Raw genomic sequence first — 21,524 nt, 5'->3', positions numbered from 1 at the left:
GATTTTTTGGGCGTAATAAATAGGCGTGAGTCGTTCAGACCAGCTTGTTCGGTGAAAACTTAATATAAGGGCTGCAGGATTTGAGTTTCTAATCCTCTGCTGAATCCTTTTTCCTCAGTGAATAATTGGAGCCTTAAAGCAAGCAGGACGGCAATTCTGCGAGGGTTATTATGCATCTTCCAAAGAAGGCTCTTGTGACTGGGGGTTTCAGCCTCCTCCTCCTTCCGTTTCGTTTTCATTTGCTTCAGTTTGAAGAGCCAAGGTATAGATTTTTAGACAGGTGATCTATGAATGGATAAATGCATGGAGATTTGCGCTGCCTTTGTCGAAGCCTAGGTATAGCTGGATGGCAAAAATCTCACCCTTGTGAGATTTTTGCATAATTGCATAATAGATCACAACTGATCTATTCAGAGCATATGTGAGAAAACGAATCTTGTACCTTTTTCTTAATTTATTTTTATTTTTGCTTTAATTTGTTGAAACCCACCATTAAAAAACCAACAGAAACCACCCTCTTTCTGAATGGATGCAACATGGGCATTGCTACTGAACTGCTGCCTCGCCATGCCATAACAAGGATTGATATATTGCCTTGTGTATATCACAGTTTTCAGCCATGCCGAAGAGCAGGCTCTGCAGTTTATGTTTCAGGCAGTTGGCAACCTTGGATCCCTCCCTTGCTTATAATAAATCAATCAGTCTCGTGTGCTGAGGATTCTCATCTTGGCTGTGCAATGATGCCATCTAGTGCCTGAGCCGACACTTTCCAAAAATCTTTGAGAAGGGACGCTAAAAAATGTTTCTCTAGAAATGGCTGAAAATAGTTATATTAATTATTTAGAGCTGGCTAATTCACATCAGGGCCCTGGCTCTGGAAGAGGGAATCCAATTTCCACATTCTTAGAAAATGCATGCTGGCTGTGAGCCCAGGCACAGCCTCTGCAGCTGGGACCAGTTCGATTTCCCAAAACGGAAATTCACTCCAAAGCATAACGACAGAGGAATATCATCAAGTCCCTTCCCTGTGCAATCTTGTCTGCTCCAGTGGGGAAAATCACTGTGACATGTCTCCAAATGTTTTTCTGGCTTCTACTTTTCTGCAGTTTCCACTTCTTGCTCTGGTGGAAGAGAGAATACGCATGTTCAGTCTTCCGTGTGAGAACTTTTCACATGCTCAAAGGCAGCTATCATGTTTCCGTTGCAAATCTCACCACCATTTGCCTGTGAATCCATGCAGGACTTCACCACCAGTTGGAATCCGGTTGGGCTCCCAGTTCCCCCCCAGCATCCCCCGCGCAGGTCACCCATGGTGCCTCTGAGCACCTGAAGACAGCTCAGCCTTGTAGCCATTTCAGCATCCTTTGTTTGGGTGGTTTTCATCTTCTGTGTTTATCAGAAGCATTTAGAAATATCACAGTACTTTTGAAAAATGCAGACATCTGCTACCCAGTTCATTGGGTGAACTTCTTAAGTCAATTAAGCTTTCTTTCTTCAGTTACTGTAATCGATTCATCCATTACACCATGAAGCCAAAGACTAGGAGTGTTTGAAGTGCTTCCTACAGGCATGTCCTTCCCCTCCTTTCTGGAGAACATTCTGCATAGCAAGGAGGGATGGACCTCAAACCTTCTTGGGTCAATGTTTGATGAAAACCCTTAATTAAGCTAGCACTGGTGTCAGGATGTCACATTCCACTGCAGCCTAATTACATCCATTGCTTGCTTGGCTGCTCACACAAGCCAGGAATGTTGCTGAGAGAAAGAAAGAATCCTCACCAATTTGTTTCCATGAAATTTATTTATTCATTGCACAATATATGCAACGGCTTTGGGATTTGTGTTGGAATTATGCTTGACAAGCGTGAAACTCTGACCCCTTGGCTGCCTTGAGAGAGAAGCTACGATCAATCCTTACTGGTGAACTGCTGATCACTCCTTGCTACAGCAATTTTATTTTTGATGATCAAATGTGAGGATCAGTTCTTGCTACAGCTACGGCTGGAATGTCAAGGTTTCTTGCCTTTTGTGCTCTTAGGATTCTAGAACTTTCCCTCACCAGACCGGCCAGCATCAACTAAAGATTCCAGGCGAGAAGCAGCAGGGGCTGTATTTTCTTGGGTCCTTTCTTAACAGTAAGATGTTGGATCAGAAGATCTTACGAACACCAGCCGTAATAATTGACAATGGATCTGGCTCATGTAAAGCCGGGATCGCAGGTGAGAATAAGCCACGGGCATTTGTCACGTCTGTCATTGGCCACCCAAAACAGAAAGCGGAGGAATTCTACGTGGGGGAGACAGCCCTCTCCAAGAAAGGTGCTGTGGTGTTGAATTATCCCATTGAGCGTGGCAGGATCACCTGTTGGAATGACATGGTGAAACTGTGGAGGCATATTTTCGAAAATGAGCTTAAAATAAAAGCCAGCGAAAGGCTTCTGCTGCTTTCAGAACCACCCCTGAATCCGCCTCAGAATCGGGAAAAAATCACAGAGGTGATGTTCGAATGTTTCAATATTCCAGGGATGTACCTGTCCGTCCAAGCGACGTTGGCTCTTTATGCGTTAGGACGCACCACCGGGTTGGTCATGGACAGTGGGGAAGGCGTAACCCACACCGTCCCTATCTATGACGGGTATTGTCTACCTCATGGGGTGTCCAGACTTGATGTCGGAGGGAAGGATGTTACGGAATATCTCGCCAGTCTCCTTTTGGAGAACAGCCATTCTATCAGCAGTGCCAAGAAAACCATGGTGAAGGATATCAAGGAAAAGTTCTGCTATGTGGCCTTGGAGCCCACGCAGGAAGTCAAGAAGAATGCCGAGAAGGTCCTCAAGCTTCCAGACGGGAATTCCGTCCGGATCAATCTGCATCTCTGCCAAGCACCGGAAATCCTGTTTGTGCCAAAGACCATAGGCATTGAAGCACCGGGGATCCACACCATGATCACCAAGAGCATCAAGAAGTGTGACAAGGACATCTATGCTCCTCTCTGTGGGAATGTGATCCTCGCAGGGGGATCGTCTCTCTTCCGTGGACTGGATGAAAGACTTTTGAAAGAGGTGGAGCAGGAAGTTTCCAAGAAAGTTCCAATGCGAATTGTAGCCTCTCCAGAAAGATCTTATGCCAGTTGGGTTGGCGGCTCCATCCTTACGCATCTGACCTCTTTCGAACCCATGTGGTTTACGCGTGATGACTACAAAGAGTTTGGTGCGGCTGGAGTCCAACATAAGTGCTTTTAAGACACTCAAAACTACAGCCAGCTTCAAGTCCGCTCTGGAAGGGTATATATAGAACAGAATGATAAAAAGTGGATCTGTGAGATTGTGGCATGAATTAAATGGACAATGAGTGTCGAAGTCAACAAATTATGAGTGTGGTTGTCATTTTAGGGTCATTTACACTTTTGTCTTGTTCTGAAAGAGGTTTTGGAACAGTAAGAGAATGAGCTTCACTTATTAGTCTGAAAAAGAACGTAAGGCGTATGTTTAAGTTTCAATGTCATCTGGGTTTAACTTTCAATTTTTCCAATGGGGAAAAGAAATTCTTTTTAAAAAAGCAAGAGGTGCATATCTGATATACAGGTGATATTGTGAGCTGCACAGGCAGCCCTGTTATGGGCTATTGTAATGGAATATAAAGCCATTAAATAAATAAGGGAAATGATTTTGAATGATTTCCCTCCCTCTCTGGGGCTTTCAGATTGTGGCCTCCACCGCCTGGTTCCTAGGCTCTCTGTCTTTGCTCTTGAAAGGTTTTCTTTTGGCAGCTCAGAGAATATGCTCTTGCAGCCTCGTGACATCACAAGCACTGCCTTATGATGTCACCAAGATCCATGATGTGACGTCACTAGACACCCTTATGTGTCCCAGGTACTGGGACACCGCTGCCCAGCCAACCTGAGCTTTTCAGCCAGACCTCCCTCTTCCCCTAGGATCCTTGAGTAGTGCAGAGGTTTGACCAAGTAATTTGACAGAGATTTTCCAGGCCCATTCCTAAACAACAGTTCCCCGTATCCCTTGCAGTGGGCTTTGTCAGCTAAACCGGTAGGAACCAAGATTTTTTTTTTTTTTTGCCTTAGGGAGAGTCACTTTTTTTTGTTAAACCTGCCTTAGCAGCCTGTCAAAAAAAGTCTTTTGCCCTCCTCAGAACTATATGTATTTTCCATGTTTGTATATTTATATATATATATATATATATATAAAAAATTTAGATTCTCAGAATATATTTTACCTTCTGGGAAATGTAATCTTCTGGGGAAAGCTGGACTAGAGGATGGCAAGCCCTTTTTTGACAGCGCATTCCTAGTGCCTCCAAGAGAACTACACCTCCCAGGGTTCCTTTCGGGACGCCATGACAGCCCTGGAGCGCCTCAGCCGGGCATGTGCATAAAACAACAGCCCCGCTAGGGCGACGCTGTTTTCCTGTCCCAGACACCGCCGAAGGCCCTCAGCCCTCTTTCCTCTTCGGTTTCCATAGCGATATGCAAATGACCGTAAGGAGTGGGCGGGCGGCGAGTCGCTCTCCGCCTGGCCGAGCGCAAAGCGCAGAGAGAGCAAGGCGGCTAGAGAGGGGGCGGTGGGGCCACGAGACGAGGAGCCACTCTGTATTTTCTTATTCCGTATTCTCTATGGTCCGAAAGGAAGGCTGGGCGGCGGACGCGAGAGTGGGCGGGGCGGCCCGCTGCCAAAGCCGGACACGTCGCCAGGCCCCGCCTGTTCCGCTCCCCGCGGCCGCCATTTTGTGAGGACGGACGGAGGAGGAGACGCTGCCGCCCGCCCGCCCGCCCGCCGGCCGGCTGTGTCGCCGCCGCCGTCGTCGTCGAGGGAAGGACGCCTCGCCAAGGGCCCGCCGCCGCCGCCCTCCCTTTCTGGCCCCCACCTGCCCCCCAGCCCCCGTCCCTTCCTCGCCAGCCAGCCAGCCAGCCAGCCCGCCATGCCCTCCTCGCCGCTCCGGGTGGCTGTGGTTTGCTCCAGCAACCAAAACCGCAGCATGGAGGCCCACAATATCCTCAGGTAAAGCCACTCTGGGCCTGGCTAGCCCGCGCTCCCACTCCGCTCTTGCATCCCGCCCCGCTCGCTCTGTCTCTCCTTGAAAGCGGCGGGGAAGGGGCAGGACGCCCCGGTGGCGCAGTGGTGAAGCCCTTCCGCTGCGGGAGCAGCTCCGAGGGGAAGGGGAAGGGGCGGGGGAGGCGGCCAGGGAAGCTCCGGATCCCTTGGGCAGCTCGCCTGTGTTCGGCGGGGAGGGGCCTCCTGTGGTGAAAGTCCAATCCATCCAGGCAACCCCTTCCCCTAGTGAGAAGCTGGGGGACGAGGGAAGGTTTCAGGTGGTCTCCAGTCTGGAGGGGGCCTTAGTACGATGTCAGTCCACCCCAGGAGTGGGGGTGCGGGGGGGGGTTGCAGGGGATCGTCATCTCATGAACAGATTCCATCCATTTTGAGGAGGGGGCTTCAGTAGGATTTCAAGGAACCACTTTCCATAATGGATTGAGAAGCCGGAAAATGGCGAAAACTATGAACAGATTTGGTGGATTTCCGCGGGGGGAGGCTTCATTATAATTTTAAGTAGTCCCTTCCTTGGGCTGCTGGCCTTAAGCTGTGTTGGGTGACAACTCCCATCAGTTCCAGTGAGCAAGAGGAATAAATTGCATCCTAATCCTCTTTCTCAAAATACACAGAACGTGTGGGTTTGCTTGGAATACTGGTAGTTGTAGTCCCAGCATACTTGGAAGCCACCAGCCTGGTTTAGACGGTTAGGTGGGGTGAGAAGAAAACCGGAGAGGGAACTTTCTATCATGTGGCCATCTTATGCCTCATTAGAGGCCCAGAGCATCATCACTGCAATGTTTCACCCACTTCCCGTCACATGAGGTATGTGTTCTTTGAATGGGTGGGGTTTCATTAGGGGCTTGCCCATGATGAAATTATTCCTCCTTTCAGTTTCAAGCATGCGCACACAGTCAGATGCCCAGAGGGTGAGAAGATAAAAAAAACAATAGGACCGTTTCAGTTCCACAGTAAGCTTTTTGTAAATTGAGGGTGGCAAAAGAAGCAGCTTAAGTGCTGGGCTTGTTTCCTTTCAAAGGCTGCTTCATTTCATCTCATTGTTCCTTTTTTCTTCCCTCAGCCCCCTGTCAGTGTGTGACTTCTAAAATAAAGGAAGTGGGTTTTTTTTAGAGGGATGGCAGTACCCTCTTCTCCTTTCCTCTTTGATTGAAGGCTGGAAAAGGAAAAAAAAAAGACAGCTGCTTTTGATCCTACCTTTCTAATGCATTTTTACTTGTTCCTGTCACTCTCTTTATAGTTCTCTCTTCAGATTCCTAGCCAATGCTGATTTGTTTATCTCACTACTTCTCCACAACCTCCTCTCCATCTGTGGTCACTGAATAATATTTGGCACTTGTATCCTGCTTAAGCAGTATTCAGAGTGCTGCTTGTATGCCACTCCCTGTCGTAGAAAACTCAGGTGGAGTGCCAACGGCTGTGGAGCTCAAGGAAGGCCATTGAGAAGCAAAAAGGGGGGGGGTCTGCTTGCTTAGGGAAACTGTCACGTTCCGTTTCCTTCTTGAGTATTCAGAGGGCATTTCCCCCTAAAAACAGCCCAAGCAGCCAAATCAGGACTGTTCCTGTGCATAGACTGTGGACTGTCTGTTGAAGAAGTGGGAGGGCAGGATGATGTGCGGTATCTTCAGGGATGCAGCTGGCTGGAACCTTGGACAGGACAGCTCCTGCCTTTGTTGCCCTGCTCATTAGTATCTGTGTAATGTTTACAACCAGCCTCTAAGGTAGGTCAGTATTATCCCAATGACAAGTCTCTCTAGCGGTAACTGTCTGAACTCCAGCATCTTTTCCTGTCAAGATACTGGTTTGCCTACAGCTTGTATGCTCATAGCAGAAGTGAGGCTTAAAAGGGGGGCATAGTTTATGCAACACTTGATCTGTTCAGGGCATGCTGTATGTGTATTGCACATTCCGAGTCAGGACCCTGAAGATGAGATCACTGCCGTCTGTCTTGTTTTCTGGTTGCTGCACCCAGCAGTGCCTCCCTTAGTAGGACTAGAGCTGAGAAGAGTTGGGAAGACCTAGGAAAATGGGGGGAAATCCAGATTTTAAAAACATGGAATTGTGGAAAAATTAGGAGGAAATGATTTCCCCCTATGTGTTCTTATTTCCCCCTAGTTTTTTTTCCTGAGCTTTCCTATCCCCTTAAGACAGATTCTGGCAATGAGGCACTCAAGCCTGGGTCCTCCCAGTTTTCAGCTCTAGCTAAGGCTTTATTCAGAGGGCTTATTTTTTTTCTCTGTCACACACAGTTGTTATAACCGGCAGTCAGCAAATTTGTTCATAAAATCTGGGCTCAGTTGCATCACTTCCAAGCAATTCCCATCGCATGCATCAGCACCTGGGGTCTAGCCAGCAGCAACAAGCCTGCTTAGGGGTTGGAGGCAAAATCTGTTATTTTTTGAGATAATTGACTGTTGTGTTTTCAGAAAGCACTAGCAGAAATGATTAATGATATGGAGTCTAGCAAGTCTGACTCATTAAGCCCTGCTTCTCAGCCATGACAGAAATACCAGAGATGGGATGCTGGGAGCAACCGTCAGCAGAGACTGGGCTTGAGGCCTTTGTTCGGGAAATCATCAAGGGTGCAGCACTATCATGTCGAGACAAAAGGGGAGCTAGAATTCCCAGCATTCCCTGGCAGGCTCTGAGGACTAGTAATACTGGAACATGTTAAGCCTTCTTATCTAAACAAGCAGATCATTGCACCCTGAGTAGGTGTTTCTAAATGTTGGCACTCTTGCTGTTCCTACCAGCTGTAGTGCTTTTGAAATGTTGACATTCGCTGCCTCACTAAAATGCGTTGATGTGTCCATGTTAAATGCATTGGGTTTTGGGGGAGGGAGGGGCCAGTTTACAAAACACACACACACTCTCACAAAGTTTAGCATCAGGGATTTGTGTACCAGAGTCTTACTGTCTTGTCTTTGGAGTAATTTAGTCTAAACAATAAATAGCATGCTCTCTATTTAATCATGCGCTGAATAGGGGGAAGATGAGGATATCCACCATTCTGCTTCTTAATCAGCTTGATCATTTGCCTGAGGGAACTAATGCAAATAATCAACTAATGGGTAATTAATGAATATGAGTTCCTCGAGGAGAACCCCATGAACATTTAAGGAAGGGGTGGGAGAGCTGTTGGGCACCAGCTGTCAGAAGCCCCAGCCAGCATGGCCAGTAGCCAGAGAAGATGGGTAGTGTCGTCAAAATGTCAAGAGGTGCCTGGGTTCCCTAACCCTCATCTAAAGCACTGAGTGGAGCAAGGCTTGTGTTACGTCTGGTTAAATGGCCCAGATTTGAAAAGCATGGACTTGCACGTTTTTCTTGCAGCGACTCCAGATTTCTGGGTGGTGTCGCTGGCTGCTAAAGTTCAAAAAAACCTGCGTGATGGCTTCGTGCCATCTTTAACAGTGGGCTTGTTCATAGTAGGATATGTTCAGATAAGTGTCCCCCATCCTTGCAGGAGTTTCTGATGTACTGCTCTAAGTGGATTTGTCCTTTGCTTGCTGGGATTTCGCATGCTTGTCTGCTTATGTGGGGTGGTGGTTGAACTTTTCTTCTCTTAGTGCCAGTCTTCCAAAATCTCCCAAGTTTGGAGTGAGCCCTTACAAGAAGATACCCATGGAAGGAAGTAGTGGCCCCATTCATGGGTGTGGAGACACAGGTCGGCTTTGGATGCCAGCCCTCCTCATTGCTCAGCTTAATAGGGGCTTCACTGTGACTCTCTTTCTGGTGTGAGATTCCCTGGTTCATTCTGAGAAATGCCAGGATTATTCTTTGAGGGGATTGGCCTGTTCTCTTGTCCCGCCCTGGCTCCCCCCCCCGGCTTTCTGTGCAAGCCCACAGCATTCCTGTAGTGCCCCAAGCTTCAGGTTTTATTTCTGTGCCTGTCAGTATGCCTAGTTTATTCTTGTGATTGGTTGACTTGAGTTCCTGCCATTAGACAAATGAAATTGTCCATCTCTTACTTCCTTGAAGCAGGCTGCCATGGTCAACTTGCTGTATGTCCAGTGGCAGTCTGGCCTTCTTTAAATGTTTTGGTCTGCAGCTCCCATCATCCCCTACCACCATGGCTAGTAGACTTGGGGCAATGAGCGGTGTGGCCCAACATCTAGGGGGCACTTAGAGCTCACATCTTACGATTCTCCAAATAAGCTCTCAGCTTGGGAACGTTGCTTGGAGGTTGCGTTCTTAGTATTGCTGACCTGAACCTAATCCTGCCTGTGTTTATTCAGCGGTCCGGCTTTGTTCAGTGTAACTTAGTAAATCAATCTACAAATATTACTAACATAAAAGTTCGTTAATTCACCGTGTCAAGTATACCTGCATTATTCATCTGTGTTCTGAAAGAAAACTCCCCAGAAACCTTCAGTATAATTCCTTTATGCAGATTCCTGGGGGCAGTTGCTACTCACCAAATAGGCCTATTAAAGCCTATTTCCGTGGAACTGGCTTCCCAAGTGAGCATATATAGGAATAGGATTGCCTCTTCATCTCTTTTCCTATTCCCCTTTCACTGTTTTGAACTGAAGGCAACTGCCTTGGGCATTAGGATGGGAAGGGGGGATTCTTGTGGGGGGAATCTACTTGAGAGTTGCATCTTTCTATGATAGTTGAGTTGCTTCTTCTTCAACACGTGATTTGCTTAGGGTGCAGCAGGACATACCAGCGTTTCCTCCAACCGCTCTTTATGTAATCCAGCCAATAAGTATGCCATAAAAGGATTTCTTTGAAATCCATCTGCTGGGATCCTACATTAAGCATTTTAGTTGGCCTGGAGACGGTTGGAGAGCTGAAGTACTAAAAAAAAAAAAAGCTTCCATAGAATTGTTCTCCATGAAATTCATGCAAGTGCCATTTCTCAGGTACAAAGTTGTGTTACAGTGTTGGATCAGCGCTTCCTGGATTTCATGGTTGTTGCCACAATGACTAGAACAAGCCCATTCTGTCCTTTTCTGTTCTTTCCAAGGGAACCTGAGATACCTCACATAGGAAAAGGAAGTGCATTCATCAAATATGGAGCTGTGTAGTAAGAAAAAATACTGCAGTTCATCGATCTTTTCTGTTTATGATTAAGTTTCATTGGTCCAACTCTTGCCCTGAACCTGGTGGATCCCCAAGTTCATGGCTGTGTGTTGTTTACATGTGTAGATAGTGGAGTTTCCGGTATGGGCTACTGACGCAAAGAACTTTGGTGAAGAAGTTTGGGAAGGTGATCCCAGGCAAAGGTTGAATCATGAATGCATCTACTAATAAGCCAGTCTGTCAATTCCTTGTAATTTGGAAGTGCTCCTACTTGCTTGCCAGCAGTGTATTTGAACTGGGAGGAAAGACCAAGGGCCCATAAGCTCACTTTGATATAATTTTCGGTTTTGGGGGCATGATGGAGTGATTATCTACACGGCTTCTTGATAAAACTCTGGCAGCTGTGTGCAAAAGAGCCACCTCAACATAGAAGTTTACACTAAAATAATTAGACTTTAAACTTGCATGAATTTTTGCAGAGTGGTTTGCCTTACTGAAATCATTAATAGGTTTTTGCTCATCTTTAAAATGTTAACAAGTAATATAACAACTTGTAAAGCTAATAGCCATGGGGGGGGGCGGGAACTCTGCATTTTACTCCTAATGAGCTTAGGCTTAGCTGTTCCACATAGTCTCGGTTCAGATGTCATGTTCTGATACATGGCTTGGAGAGTCCGTTAGGCCTGGTTCACATGTTACAGCCAGTTCCTGGGTTTTTCAACCCGCGCATTGGTGGGAGCATGTGGGTGAGCACCTCCTACCCATGACATGAGCTTAGGTAATTAACTGGAAGCAGAAGCATGCTGGAAGCAACTTGCTTGCTCTGAATATTCACAAACGTCCCATAGCCAAGAACCCACGAGCTGTCGGGTCCTGCAGGGTAGGTCTTATTTGGCAGAATTCAAGCTCACAATTCCCTGGTCTGCCTTAACCAAGGCTTGCTGCTCTGTTGCAGCATAAGGTTAGAGCGTCGCCAGCCTGCAGGTGGAACCCTTTGTGCCCAAACAGAGGAAGTACAGAAACGCAGCTGTCCCTATGAGGATGTAAAACCCAACTTGTCCGTTTTTCATGCAGCGATTAGGGAAAACCTGATACACCCATGCAAATGCTCACCCAGCCTCTATCAGCTAGTGGATTTTCTCTTTTACTTACTGGCCGCCTGGGTGGTTGGTCGTGTCTTTGCTAGCTGTGGAGGGGAGGCTGTGGGAGACCCTGGTGCTCCCCTCTCTACAGGCCAGTGATAAAGTTTCCTTTTGCCACATGGTCTCGCAGAAGAGGAGGGGGTTGCTTCATCCTCTCTCCGACCTTCCCGGTTTTTGTGCCAGCGCTCCTTTATTGGCCAGTAGGACGGAAACCAGTACAGCTGGTGGCTGCAGCTTGTTGTTCCAGCACTACCTGCGCTCTCAGCTGCATGTAATTTCTTATTACTGCCTGCGTAGGCAGCACAGAGGTGCTCTGATGAATTCATTCAGACTGGGCCAATTTGGCACCCTCCAGATGTGCTGGACTGTGAACCAGGATCCACAGCCCAAAGACGGTGTGGCAGGGGGTAACTTCCGGGAACTGGCAGTGTGAACGGTCCCCTGTGTCCCAACATACGCAAGGATTCTAGCTATAAAGCCAACCCTTCCTTGTAAGGGTTAGCTGCTGTCGGGCCTCAGTCTGTGGGTGGCACTACCAGCTGATCTTTAGTACCCTTTCTGCGGAGGTGGGTTGGGATCGCTGGGCCTTCCCTTATCTCTCCGGAAGGAGAACTAGCTTATGTATATTGACTGCCTCGGAAGCAGAGGGAGAGGAACTGTACAAAGCCCATGCGGGGATGGTGGCTCTGTGGCGCTCCACAGGTGTCTGAGCTCTTAGTGTCCCCAGTGGCATTCTGTGTATCAGGAAGCTGTGGGACTCTACGGGGGGGGGGGGACTTTCTCTTGCTTGTCTGCTGATTATCTGCATCCGCATTTCATCACTATATGCACTCAAACTCTTTGGCACACATGGTTTCCTCCCTAAGTATCTTTGAATCTAAAGTGAGGTGCCTTGGCTGAACCAGGCTTCTGGGGTAAAGACCACTATGCCCATAATCCCCAGCCACCGTGGCCTGGCTGAAGATGATGGAAATACTAGTCAGCACATATGGAGGGGGGCAGATGGGGGCAATCTGAGTTGGCCACTTAAAGCAGGCAGGCCAGGGCTGTTCAGCTCCACGTGTTCCACTGGCATGTGAATGGCCCTGAACCCACTCCTCCAATTTAATTGGCTTTTATACAGTGGCCTGAGAGATTGTGGGTCTGTTGTAGTTCATAGGAGACTTTTGATTCCAGTCTTAGTGGGCGTCACTTCACCAACTGGGAGCCCTTATTCTGAGAACACGTGCAATCCCATTAAACATGCAGAGTGCATCATCACATAGAGGGGCCTCCATGCTTTTTCTGTAGTGAGCAAAGCAGCAGTTTTGTATGAGATGAATCACACGCTGGTGCCCTTTTAAGCAGATGACGTGTGATCACTTGCCATCAGGAGAATTCTATACAAGTCTTAACTTCCTTCTGGGTGGATGTGAGCAAGTTGTGTTGATTGCCGCATTTCTCTTTACTGGCAGTTCAGGGATTTGTCACATCCGTAGTGTTGCCTTTCAAACCACCCTTATTGCTGTAGAGCTTAATCTCTTTATTTTGCATTTGACTGGAATTAGTTCTTCTCTTCTTTTGTCAGATTGTGAGGTAAATGGGCTGACCTGTTGTGCTTTAAACTTTTGCTACTTCATCCTGCCTTGCTTCCGATGAGTTTGGGGGAGGTAGGTGTTTAATCCCCCACTTTATTCCTGCAGTCCAGAGAGGAGAGCCCAGTTCTTTCCAGATGCTTTGGTCTGCAGTTCCCATAAGGGCCAACTAGCATGAGTGTTGAAAGCGCACAGTCATGTTCAGAACAGGGGAAGAGGACCTGGTAACCCACCTCTGCACCGGACGAGCTCGAGGGAGTTGGGCCGTAATCGCCCTAGCTGGTGAACAGAGCCAGTCTTGCTAAGTGTGCCTTTGAACCCTGATCTTCCTAGTCTGCCCCAGGGCAGCCCATTGCATTATTGTCTGCTGTAGCTCAGGCTGCAAAACTGTCCAGCTTTTAAAGGTGGTATTCTTGTCCATTGCTTCCCCGGATGAATGGCACTGACCATCTTCCATCCTTTTTCAAGCCTGTGGCTTTCGCTTCCCTGATTTGTCTTCCTCAGCCTTGCTTTCGTAATCTAAGCATCTTTCTCGCCCAGTGACTCGTTGGAGACTTGTTAAAATAATGAGCAGGCATGTGTGTTACTCATGACACCTCCTCACCACACACAGCTTGGAACCGTCTGTCTGCAGACCCTGCTCTTCAATGCACCCATTCACCTCCCCACATAATGACTCAAAGACAGCGCTGTGCATTCTGGAGGACCGTTGATGAGGGGAACATGCGCACCATGCGCAGCATCTGGAGGGAGGCAGGTGTCGTCGCCGTCTTCCAGAGACCCACTGGGTCTATAAATTGAGGTATGGGGAGGGGGTTGAGCATAAGCGCTTTCCACACAGACTCATTTTCCCCCAAACGCCACTTAGTCTCCAATGTTGCCTTTTCATTAAGGGTATGGTAAGAAAAACTCCTTTGATGTATAGGATAAAGAGCAGCTTTACCTGTGTTCTCTTACATACATTGGCTTCTCTGAACATTTCCGGTATTGTGTTTGCCTGAGCTGTGCGTGTTTCATTTAATTAATACATTTCACAACCTTTCCATCCAGGGAACCCAAGGCTTTCTTTGCCCATTTTGTCCTTATAAGGACCCTTTGAGGTAGGCTAGATTTGGCCGATTATCTCCTACGGAAGGTGCCCGGGCAAAGATATGAATATGGGCCTCTCTGTTCCTAATCTGAGATTCTGACCTCTGCAGGATCAGTGAAAATTTGTCTTCACCTGCAGTTTGAATTGTATCTATCTCTAACCCGTGGGTCTCCTGTCTTGGTTCCTGTACTGCAATGGCTAATTTTGTGCCTACTGGATATTTTGAACTAAAATTCCCATTGATACCACCTAGCATAGCCTACGTATTGCGCCATAGGATGACTGCTGCCTTAACACTTGAGTCGAGCCACTGGCTGAGTTCAGATGACACGTCAACCTGCATTTCACACCTCCGTGGAAGGCCATGCTGAACCCTGCTTCAGAGTGCTGTCAGAACCCGGTGACTGTACCTTGTCTGCCAGACATGGTTAAAACGTTTGAGGGGCAAAAGTGTATTTCACGGTTTGCCAGAGTCACATCTCCAGCCTGCCTGTGATGCACATCCGTAGGTTGTTGAGGTGACTTGGCGGGTGGGATCTCCAACAGAAATGGCACGTAAAGTGTTCAGTGGAAGCAGCTCGCCTTGCCTGATAGCTGATTCGGCCGGGTTTTTACTTCATTGCCAATTTCGGCTTCAGCTGGTTTTGGGTGTTTGCAACACATTAGAGTTGCTTACAACTGCTTAGCTTCCTGCTGCCCCAGATTGGGTTGCAGTGCTTAGTTCTGGAGGGTGGGTGAGAGAACTTGCAGGGCAACGATAAATCTTCTAGTACCCCATTTCTGGGGGAAATGGAAATGCTGCTAGGAAAGCATAAAGACATTCCATGAATACAGCAGCAGGGCCTTGTCATCAGCGTGTAAAGCCAGGCCCGGGTGGAGGAGATGAGGCAGGCAATGCAATTTAGATCATACTTGGGGCCTGCAGCAAGAGACTGCTTTAAGTGTGAATAGGGCAGGCCCGCATTTCAAGGCACCATTTGGCTCCTGGCACTCGTATTTAGCTTAGTGACATTCCTAAAAGGAGGTTCCACCTCAGGTCGGGAAGTGACTCCCTCCTTGTGGCTGGCTTTGTTCAAAGCTGGTACCCCCAACTAGTTAACATTTGAATGAAATGCTTATGTAAAGGCTGCTTCAAGGCCTGCCTCCTTTGCTGCTCTCTGGAAACAGATCAGAATGCGAGAATCTGCTGCACCAAGCTGCTGCTGCTGCTGCTAAGTAACAGCTGCTTGTTCTTAGTAGCCGCTGCTCCAAATCTAGCACCAAAGACGAAACTCGGTTGGATAAACTTAACTGCAGTATGTTTCCCTTGTCAAACCAGATGTCCCTCTGTAGTCAATCCCGGTGAAGCCTGATTCATCTCTCCTCCTATAATTAGCCCCATCATTTGCATTTGCAGTGAGGTGCAATGTTCTCTTTTGTATTCTCAGTTTATGGAGCAGGAGTGAATTCAGATAGGGGAGAGAGAGAGAGATTGGGGGGGGGGGGGTCTGTTTGTGCCAGATGCTGGATGAGTGGTTGTTAAATCGACTTGGTCTGTCTCACTGTAATCTCAGCCGGGGCCGATTGTGTATCGGAGAGGTACAGAAGTGCTGGCCCCGTGGGGCTTATTAGGAGATGAGCAGCACTACTGGTGGCCCTTAACTCTGAGCCTCTCCAGGTGAGGATTCCACCAGCAACACCCAGCGGAATTCGTTGCTCTGCTCCTGTGCCCTTCAGTTTCTGTCTGCCAACAGAGTGGCAGTGGGGTGAGGGCAAGTGGAAATTATCCCGCTAGAATCACACAGTGCCTTTGATTCTCATGCCCAGGGAGGTCCATTCTGCTCTCCCCCTCTTCTTCTTCTCCAAATTGGAGCAAGGTGCTGCTAGAGCCCAGCCTTCCATCTGCTCTTACGACGGGCACAGTACCAGTACCGGGAGTGCTGCTATCCGGACACTAGTAAGGTGCTTTTGTACTTCCCAAGATACTGTGAGCTGCCTTGGTGCTGTCCTTAAACTTCCCACCCAAATAGTTTCTGAACAGTCCTTTCCTGAACCAGGAGGGGGGAATCTTGGGCCCACAAACAAATCTAGCCTCCCTGGAGCCCAAGTCTGGCCTTCTGGGGTTCCTTAGATGGCTCCTTACCCCTCCTTCTCTTGTGCGGATTTATCCCATTCTGAAAAGCCGAAATGCTTTTCCTGAGGCTTTTGTACCGGTAGTAAGGCCTTCAAGGTACAACAGGCTGGTAGTTTTTGCCTTTGGAATTGACACTCTGGTTGAAAGAGCTTCCCCATCCTTGCTTTAAGCAAGCACAAGACAAGATCCTGCCCCTCAAAGACAGCTGAGTCAAACAGGCACTGCTATTTTTTATCGGCTGTGCTGTGTTCCCATACATTTTGCAGTTTCATCTTCAGGAGAATCGAGGGTACCTTCCTTTCACCCCTCCAGAGACAGAAGGGAAGGCAAAGCGGTGTTCCTTTAGCACCAGTTGCCCTTCAGGATGATACTCTGAGCTGCACTGGGGGAGCCATCCCATAATAGTGGCACCTCCTTGGCTTTGCGTGTTGCAGTTCTGCAGCAAATGCAAATTACTTGTTCCCCTTGGGGCAGCCTCTGTCCAGCAAAGGTAAATAAATGGGAGTTAAAAGAGCTTTCTGGGGGCAGACCAGTGTAGCAGCAGTCAGTTGACTGTCCTTGGTTGGCCCAAAGGATGCAAATAAACAACTCTCTCAGAGCAGAATCCTCTCTTGTTTTGCAAGGCACTGCATGGACATGTCGGGGAACGTCTTGCAGACCAGACTCTTGAGTCACCATATGCTTGGGCCAATTTCTAGTCTCCAGTAGCCAAGCACCCGTTTTCTGTGCTCTTCACAAGCCTGGCTTTCAGATGAATGGCTCAGAAAATGCAATTTAAAGTTCAGTGTGTGCTGTATATAACGATATGGGCCCAGCTCACACCTGGCGTATGACTAAAAACTTACAAATGGGAAGATTGGGTTGCCCATGCCGGAGAAAAGGTGAGTTATAAAAAGGCATTCACTTCCAGGTGGGGCCAAGGTGATGTTTCCCTGCTACTGTTTTTGCTGACTAGTTTTTGTTTTGGTTGATGACCCTGGCATCCCTTGTTCATCTGAGAGGTAACAGGAAGCAGTACAACTTCCTTTTGCCTTTGCAGACAAACCTGGATAAAATCACTTTAGTAGGAGGTCCCTGCTTTTTAAATATTGAGAGGAAAAATTCTTGGTTTGTTTCAAGGCTAAGCAGAATGATTGGGGCCACAGAGCATTTACCTCCTGCCCTTACTGTCTGATTTAACCCCCTCCCACCTGGGAAGGGGTGAGGCTGTTGTCGTGAAGATGGGGAGAGGTAACCGGCGGGGTGCTGCAGGGTTCAGTCCTGGGCCCAGTGCTCTTCCACATTTTAATAATGATTTGGATGAGGAAGTGCAAGGACAATTACAGACTTGCAGATGACACAGAATTGGGTGGGATAGCTAATACCCTGGAAAAAAGAAGTAAGACTCAAGGTGATCTTGATAGGCCAGAGTGCTGGGCTGAAAACAACAGAAGGGAATTCAACAGGGATGAATGCACCTAGGAAAAAGCAACCAAATGCATTGTTACAAGATGGGGCATACATGGCTCAACGATACTGCAAATGAGGAAGATCCTGGAATTGTTGTAGATCACAAGCGGAATATGAATCAACCCTGTGATGTGGCTGCAAAAACAGCAAATGCCATTTTAGGCCACATGAATAGAGGTATTACTTCCAAATCCCATGAAACACTAGTTCCTCTTTACTCAGCACTGGCTAGGCCTCATCTGGAGTCCTGCATTCAGTTCTGCACACCACAGTTTAAGAAAGATGCAGACAAGCTGGGAAGGGTTCAGAGGAGGGCAGAAAGGATGGTCCAGGGACTAGAAACCGAGCCCTATGAGGAAAGATTTGGGCATGTTTAGCCTCAAGAAGAGAAGACTAAAGGGGGGATAGGAGAGTACTTCTCAGGTACTTGAAAAGCGGTCACAAAGAGGAAGAACAGGCATCAGGTAAGGAAGTGCGTTGCCATAGGCTTAACATGTTGCTCAGTTGCAGGTACAAGCAACTCCAGGAAGTCCAAAGATAATTTTCACCCCCTTGATGCTCTGTAGTCACTGCAGAAGCTCATGTTTTGTTTTGCTTTTTCAATGCATTTGGGCAGCAGCGTATTGGGCTGCATTTTGCCTGCTGTTGGGCTTTTGAATGTGACTCTTCCCTTGGCTAATGGAGCTTTCCTTTGTTGGGTGGAGCAGTTTCGTTCAGGCCTGGTTCTAGTATCACGAAGCCGACCCCTGTGGGCAACCGTTCTGAGCGAGCCTTTGTAAGCGCTGCCCTGAACTCAAAGGCACATTCATATATTGGACCGTTAAAAAGAGCCGATTAAATCCTCTCTGCCACGAAGATACTACCACTATCCATTTCCAGTTTCCCTTTGCACTATTTCAGAACATCCCGTTTCTTTTGACTTCCTCCTTGATTCTAAAAAACATGTTCAAGCAAAAGTGGCAGCATAAACATGGCCAGAGCTAGCTAGTCTTTAAAGTGTGGGGCACCACTTAGATTAATCAGCCTCAAGCTGGCATCTTGGTGGCTTGCCTACATGCCTCTCTGCATCTTCTCCCTCTCCCTTTGTGCAATTGGCAACGGGGGCCAGTGAAGGGGAAATGAAATTACAAGAATTAAAAGCACCCCGAGGCATTCACTTCTTTGCTATTTTGGGGGCTACCGCAGTAGCAGAACTGTTCTGCGCTTTGCTGCCATCCAAATATCTTTCGTCAAGATTTCCTCCCTCCCGCGGTCTTGGTGGGGAGGGGCATTCCTCTTTGAAAGCTGCTGCAAGTGAGCGCTCTCCCCCCTGGACCTGTGCTAGGCCACTCACGCTCAATCCTGCCAATTGTTAGGCACAGATATCAAAATGAGTGTCTTAAAGGCTGCAGTGCCTGGGAAGTCCGAGTGGCCCAGTCAGAGGCGCTGCGATAAACACTCCAGTGCACGCATTGGTGGAAGGGGCCCTGGCTTCCTGGGACATTCTTCTCGTGGGACATCCCATGTACAGCCCCTGCAATTAAAGGGTGCTGTGGTGTTTTGGGAAAGCACTTGGCTCTGATCGGGTTGTATTTATCTCGACACACACACACACACACACACACACACACACACACACACACACACACAGAGTTTTTTGCATGTGCAGGGAGAGACGCTTATTTCCTCAGAAGATGCTAAGTAGGACATTAGCTGTCCAGTGTGTTCTCTTGAGAGTTTCATGCCTGATGAAGCAGGAGCCCAGAATATGATTTTTATATTCATTGGAATCTGATTTTTTAAAAGAAAAGCTGTATTTCCGTTTTGTAAGTTGCACATTAATGGTTTGTAAGTGTCCGTGGAATTGCAAGAGGGTCCATGAATGTGATTCCAAGTGGACGTCGGGGGTTGCTGCTGTTTCCCCTTGTAGCTCTTTGTCCTTCCCTGTAGCTGGAGGAATAAACCATTCATTCTAAATTTAAGGTAAACTACAAAATGTGGGAACGTACGACTTTTAAGAGATACAGGCTGCAGCTTTTGGGTTATGTTGCTGCAGGATGTTGTATCTTGGTAAAGCAGTACAAGCAGCACTGTCCATAATACAAGCTTACCCACAACTTGTATTATAATCCAGTTCTAAATATGTCTGCTCAGCAACAGATCCAGTGCATTCTGTGAGTCTTACTCCCACAGAACGGGAGAATTTGGTGAGTATAGGATTGCAGCTCTGGATTCTAGCCTATGGAAGCGCGAGTCAGTTTACAAAACCTGGAGTGAAATGGTTCTGAAAATAGTGAAATCTTTTGCCAGTGCATCATGTTTACAACTAACCTGAAAGGCCATTGCCTCCTGTGTGAAAGTCCGCCGCATGAGGTAAGTGTGTCATCCGAGCATTTCAGGATTAGCATAATCTTGCATCTTTAATTTTGAGCTGCTGGGAGGCAACACCAGATTAAAGATTTAAGTTGGCAAGCCATTTTTAGAAAGGGAGTGCTGATTTCCATTCCCCTCTCCTAGTCATGGTCCCTGGACGTCACGCAGACGGCTTTTGAAAGTCCACAGTGTAGGCAATTCTGGAATCTGTTACTTGTGCACAGCGCCATGCTGTAGCTTGTTTTCAGCTGGGTTTTGTTGGGATGTTGCCCTTCCTCCTTCCCCTATTGATGACTTTATCTGTTTATCCCATAACGCAGTGCCACGGTTTATTTAACCCATGGGTCGTGGAATTCCGGGGCGCTGCACTGCACTATTCCAGTCATGCTAATACACCATGGTTTAGTTAACCATGACATCCCCAGACAGACAGCCCAGGGCTTGTCGCTGGGTTGCACCTGGGTCGTTTAGACAACCTGTGGAGGTGCTGGGCAGGCGGGGCGGCAATGCACAGTCCCCGTCCCTCTCTGTGTTGGTTCCACAGCATCACCAAGGCATCTGGAACAGAGGAAAGGGCTCAGAGACGCCAGGGATTGAGGAAAGAAAGCACTGTTTGTTCGTTTGTCTGGGCAGGGCCACAAAGTGCTGCCCACTAAATAAGCCACGGACTGTTACATGTCAACGTGGTCTGCATCGAAACTGTGCTGACAGAATGTCGCAAACCTGTTACCAAAGCTTGATCAAGGTTAAACTGCCCAGCCCTAAGAGTGGAGAGGAGTGGGTACGTCTCGCCATATCTAGCCATTAATCAAAACTTTTTGTGGTCAGGGGAAGGGCTTGATGGGCCAAGAAGACTGCGCAGGCCTCCTAATCGGATGTCAGTCCGCAGAGTTGAAAGAGAAGGACCTAAATAGTATTTGCTCTGCTTCATGATGGTCTGTTAGCTGTAACAGCTGAAACGCACATCTGTGTTCCTAGGTGGTTCATACGTGGGGGTGGGGGGGGGAGCGTTTTTTGAACGCAGTTCTCTGGCCAGTGAACCAGATGGACCAGCAGACCATGAGTCTGTAAATACAGATTCGATGAATACAATCCAGTGCAGATGGAAATGCAATTCTAGGCACATTTTCAGGAGTTAAAACAGCCTGTGGCTTTGGGCATACCCCAGCTGGTAGCTGGTATGGCAGTTCCCTGTCTTAACGTGTATAGGGTCACATCTCTGACTTCTTAACTCATGGCTAAGAGATTGATTATCACTCTTCTCCTGTGGTGCCTTTATGGATGCCAAATCCTAAGCATGGTTAGTGCTACATTAGCGTTTTGGGTGTGCATTTAAAGCTGAGTGATAACCCGTGGTGTAACATTACCTCCCATTAGGATACAATACCACATCGAGGTTAACAGTGAAGAATGCATGAGAGGCTTTGTGTTAAGTTGACTGGGAACATGAGAGCCTGTCCATTGCTCCAAATTAGGACCAGAACTGCCGTTTTATTTTAACCTCGTTAACTGCAGCACAGGGGAATGTACTTCTCACTACAGAATGTTGTCCTGATTCCATAGGCAAGGCAGCCTGCTTAAAAAAAAAATAAATCAAAATGTCCTGTTCGAAGTTGAATTCTAAGGGCTTTGGCTTGCGTCCAGTCTTAGTCCTCTTGCAGCAGACCAGTTGCTGTGAATGGTATTTAAATTACTCTAACATTAGATGCAGCCCTTTA

General features: G+C 47.7%; 2 protein-coding genes across 2 annotated transcripts in view; both read left to right on the top strand.

Moving 5' to 3' along the window:
- The first annotated feature begins 2,139 nt into the window (after positions 1-2,139).
- Positions 2,140-3,240, top strand: LOC123031004 (actin-related protein T2-like). Its single transcript, XM_044445399.1, has one exon. The coding sequence runs from the start codon at positions 2,140-2,142 to the stop codon at positions 3,238-3,240; it is 1,101 nt and encodes a 366-aa protein (XP_044301334.1).
- Positions 3,241-4,759: 1,519 nt separating this feature from the next.
- SSU72 (SSU72 homolog, RNA polymerase II CTD phosphatase) overlaps positions 4,760-21,524 on the top strand; it is a 43,456-nt gene continuing 26,691 nt past the window's right edge. The window contains exon 1 of the mRNA XM_044445271.1: positions 4,760-5,013. Coding sequence (XP_044301206.1) covers positions 4,934-5,013 — 80 coding nt within the window. The 5' untranslated portion in view covers positions 4,760-4,933. The remainder of the gene's footprint in view (positions 5,014-21,524) is intronic.

The sequence above is a fragment of the Varanus komodoensis genome, unplaced genomic scaffold, assembly GCF_004798865.1.
Source record: "Varanus komodoensis strain SLA01 unplaced genomic scaffold, ASM479886v1 scaffold48, whole genome shotgun sequence".
Taxonomy (NCBI): Eukaryota; Metazoa; Chordata; class Lepidosauria; order Squamata; family Varanidae; genus Varanus; species Varanus komodoensis.
This window is presented reverse-complemented; position numbering and strand designations above follow the sequence as displayed.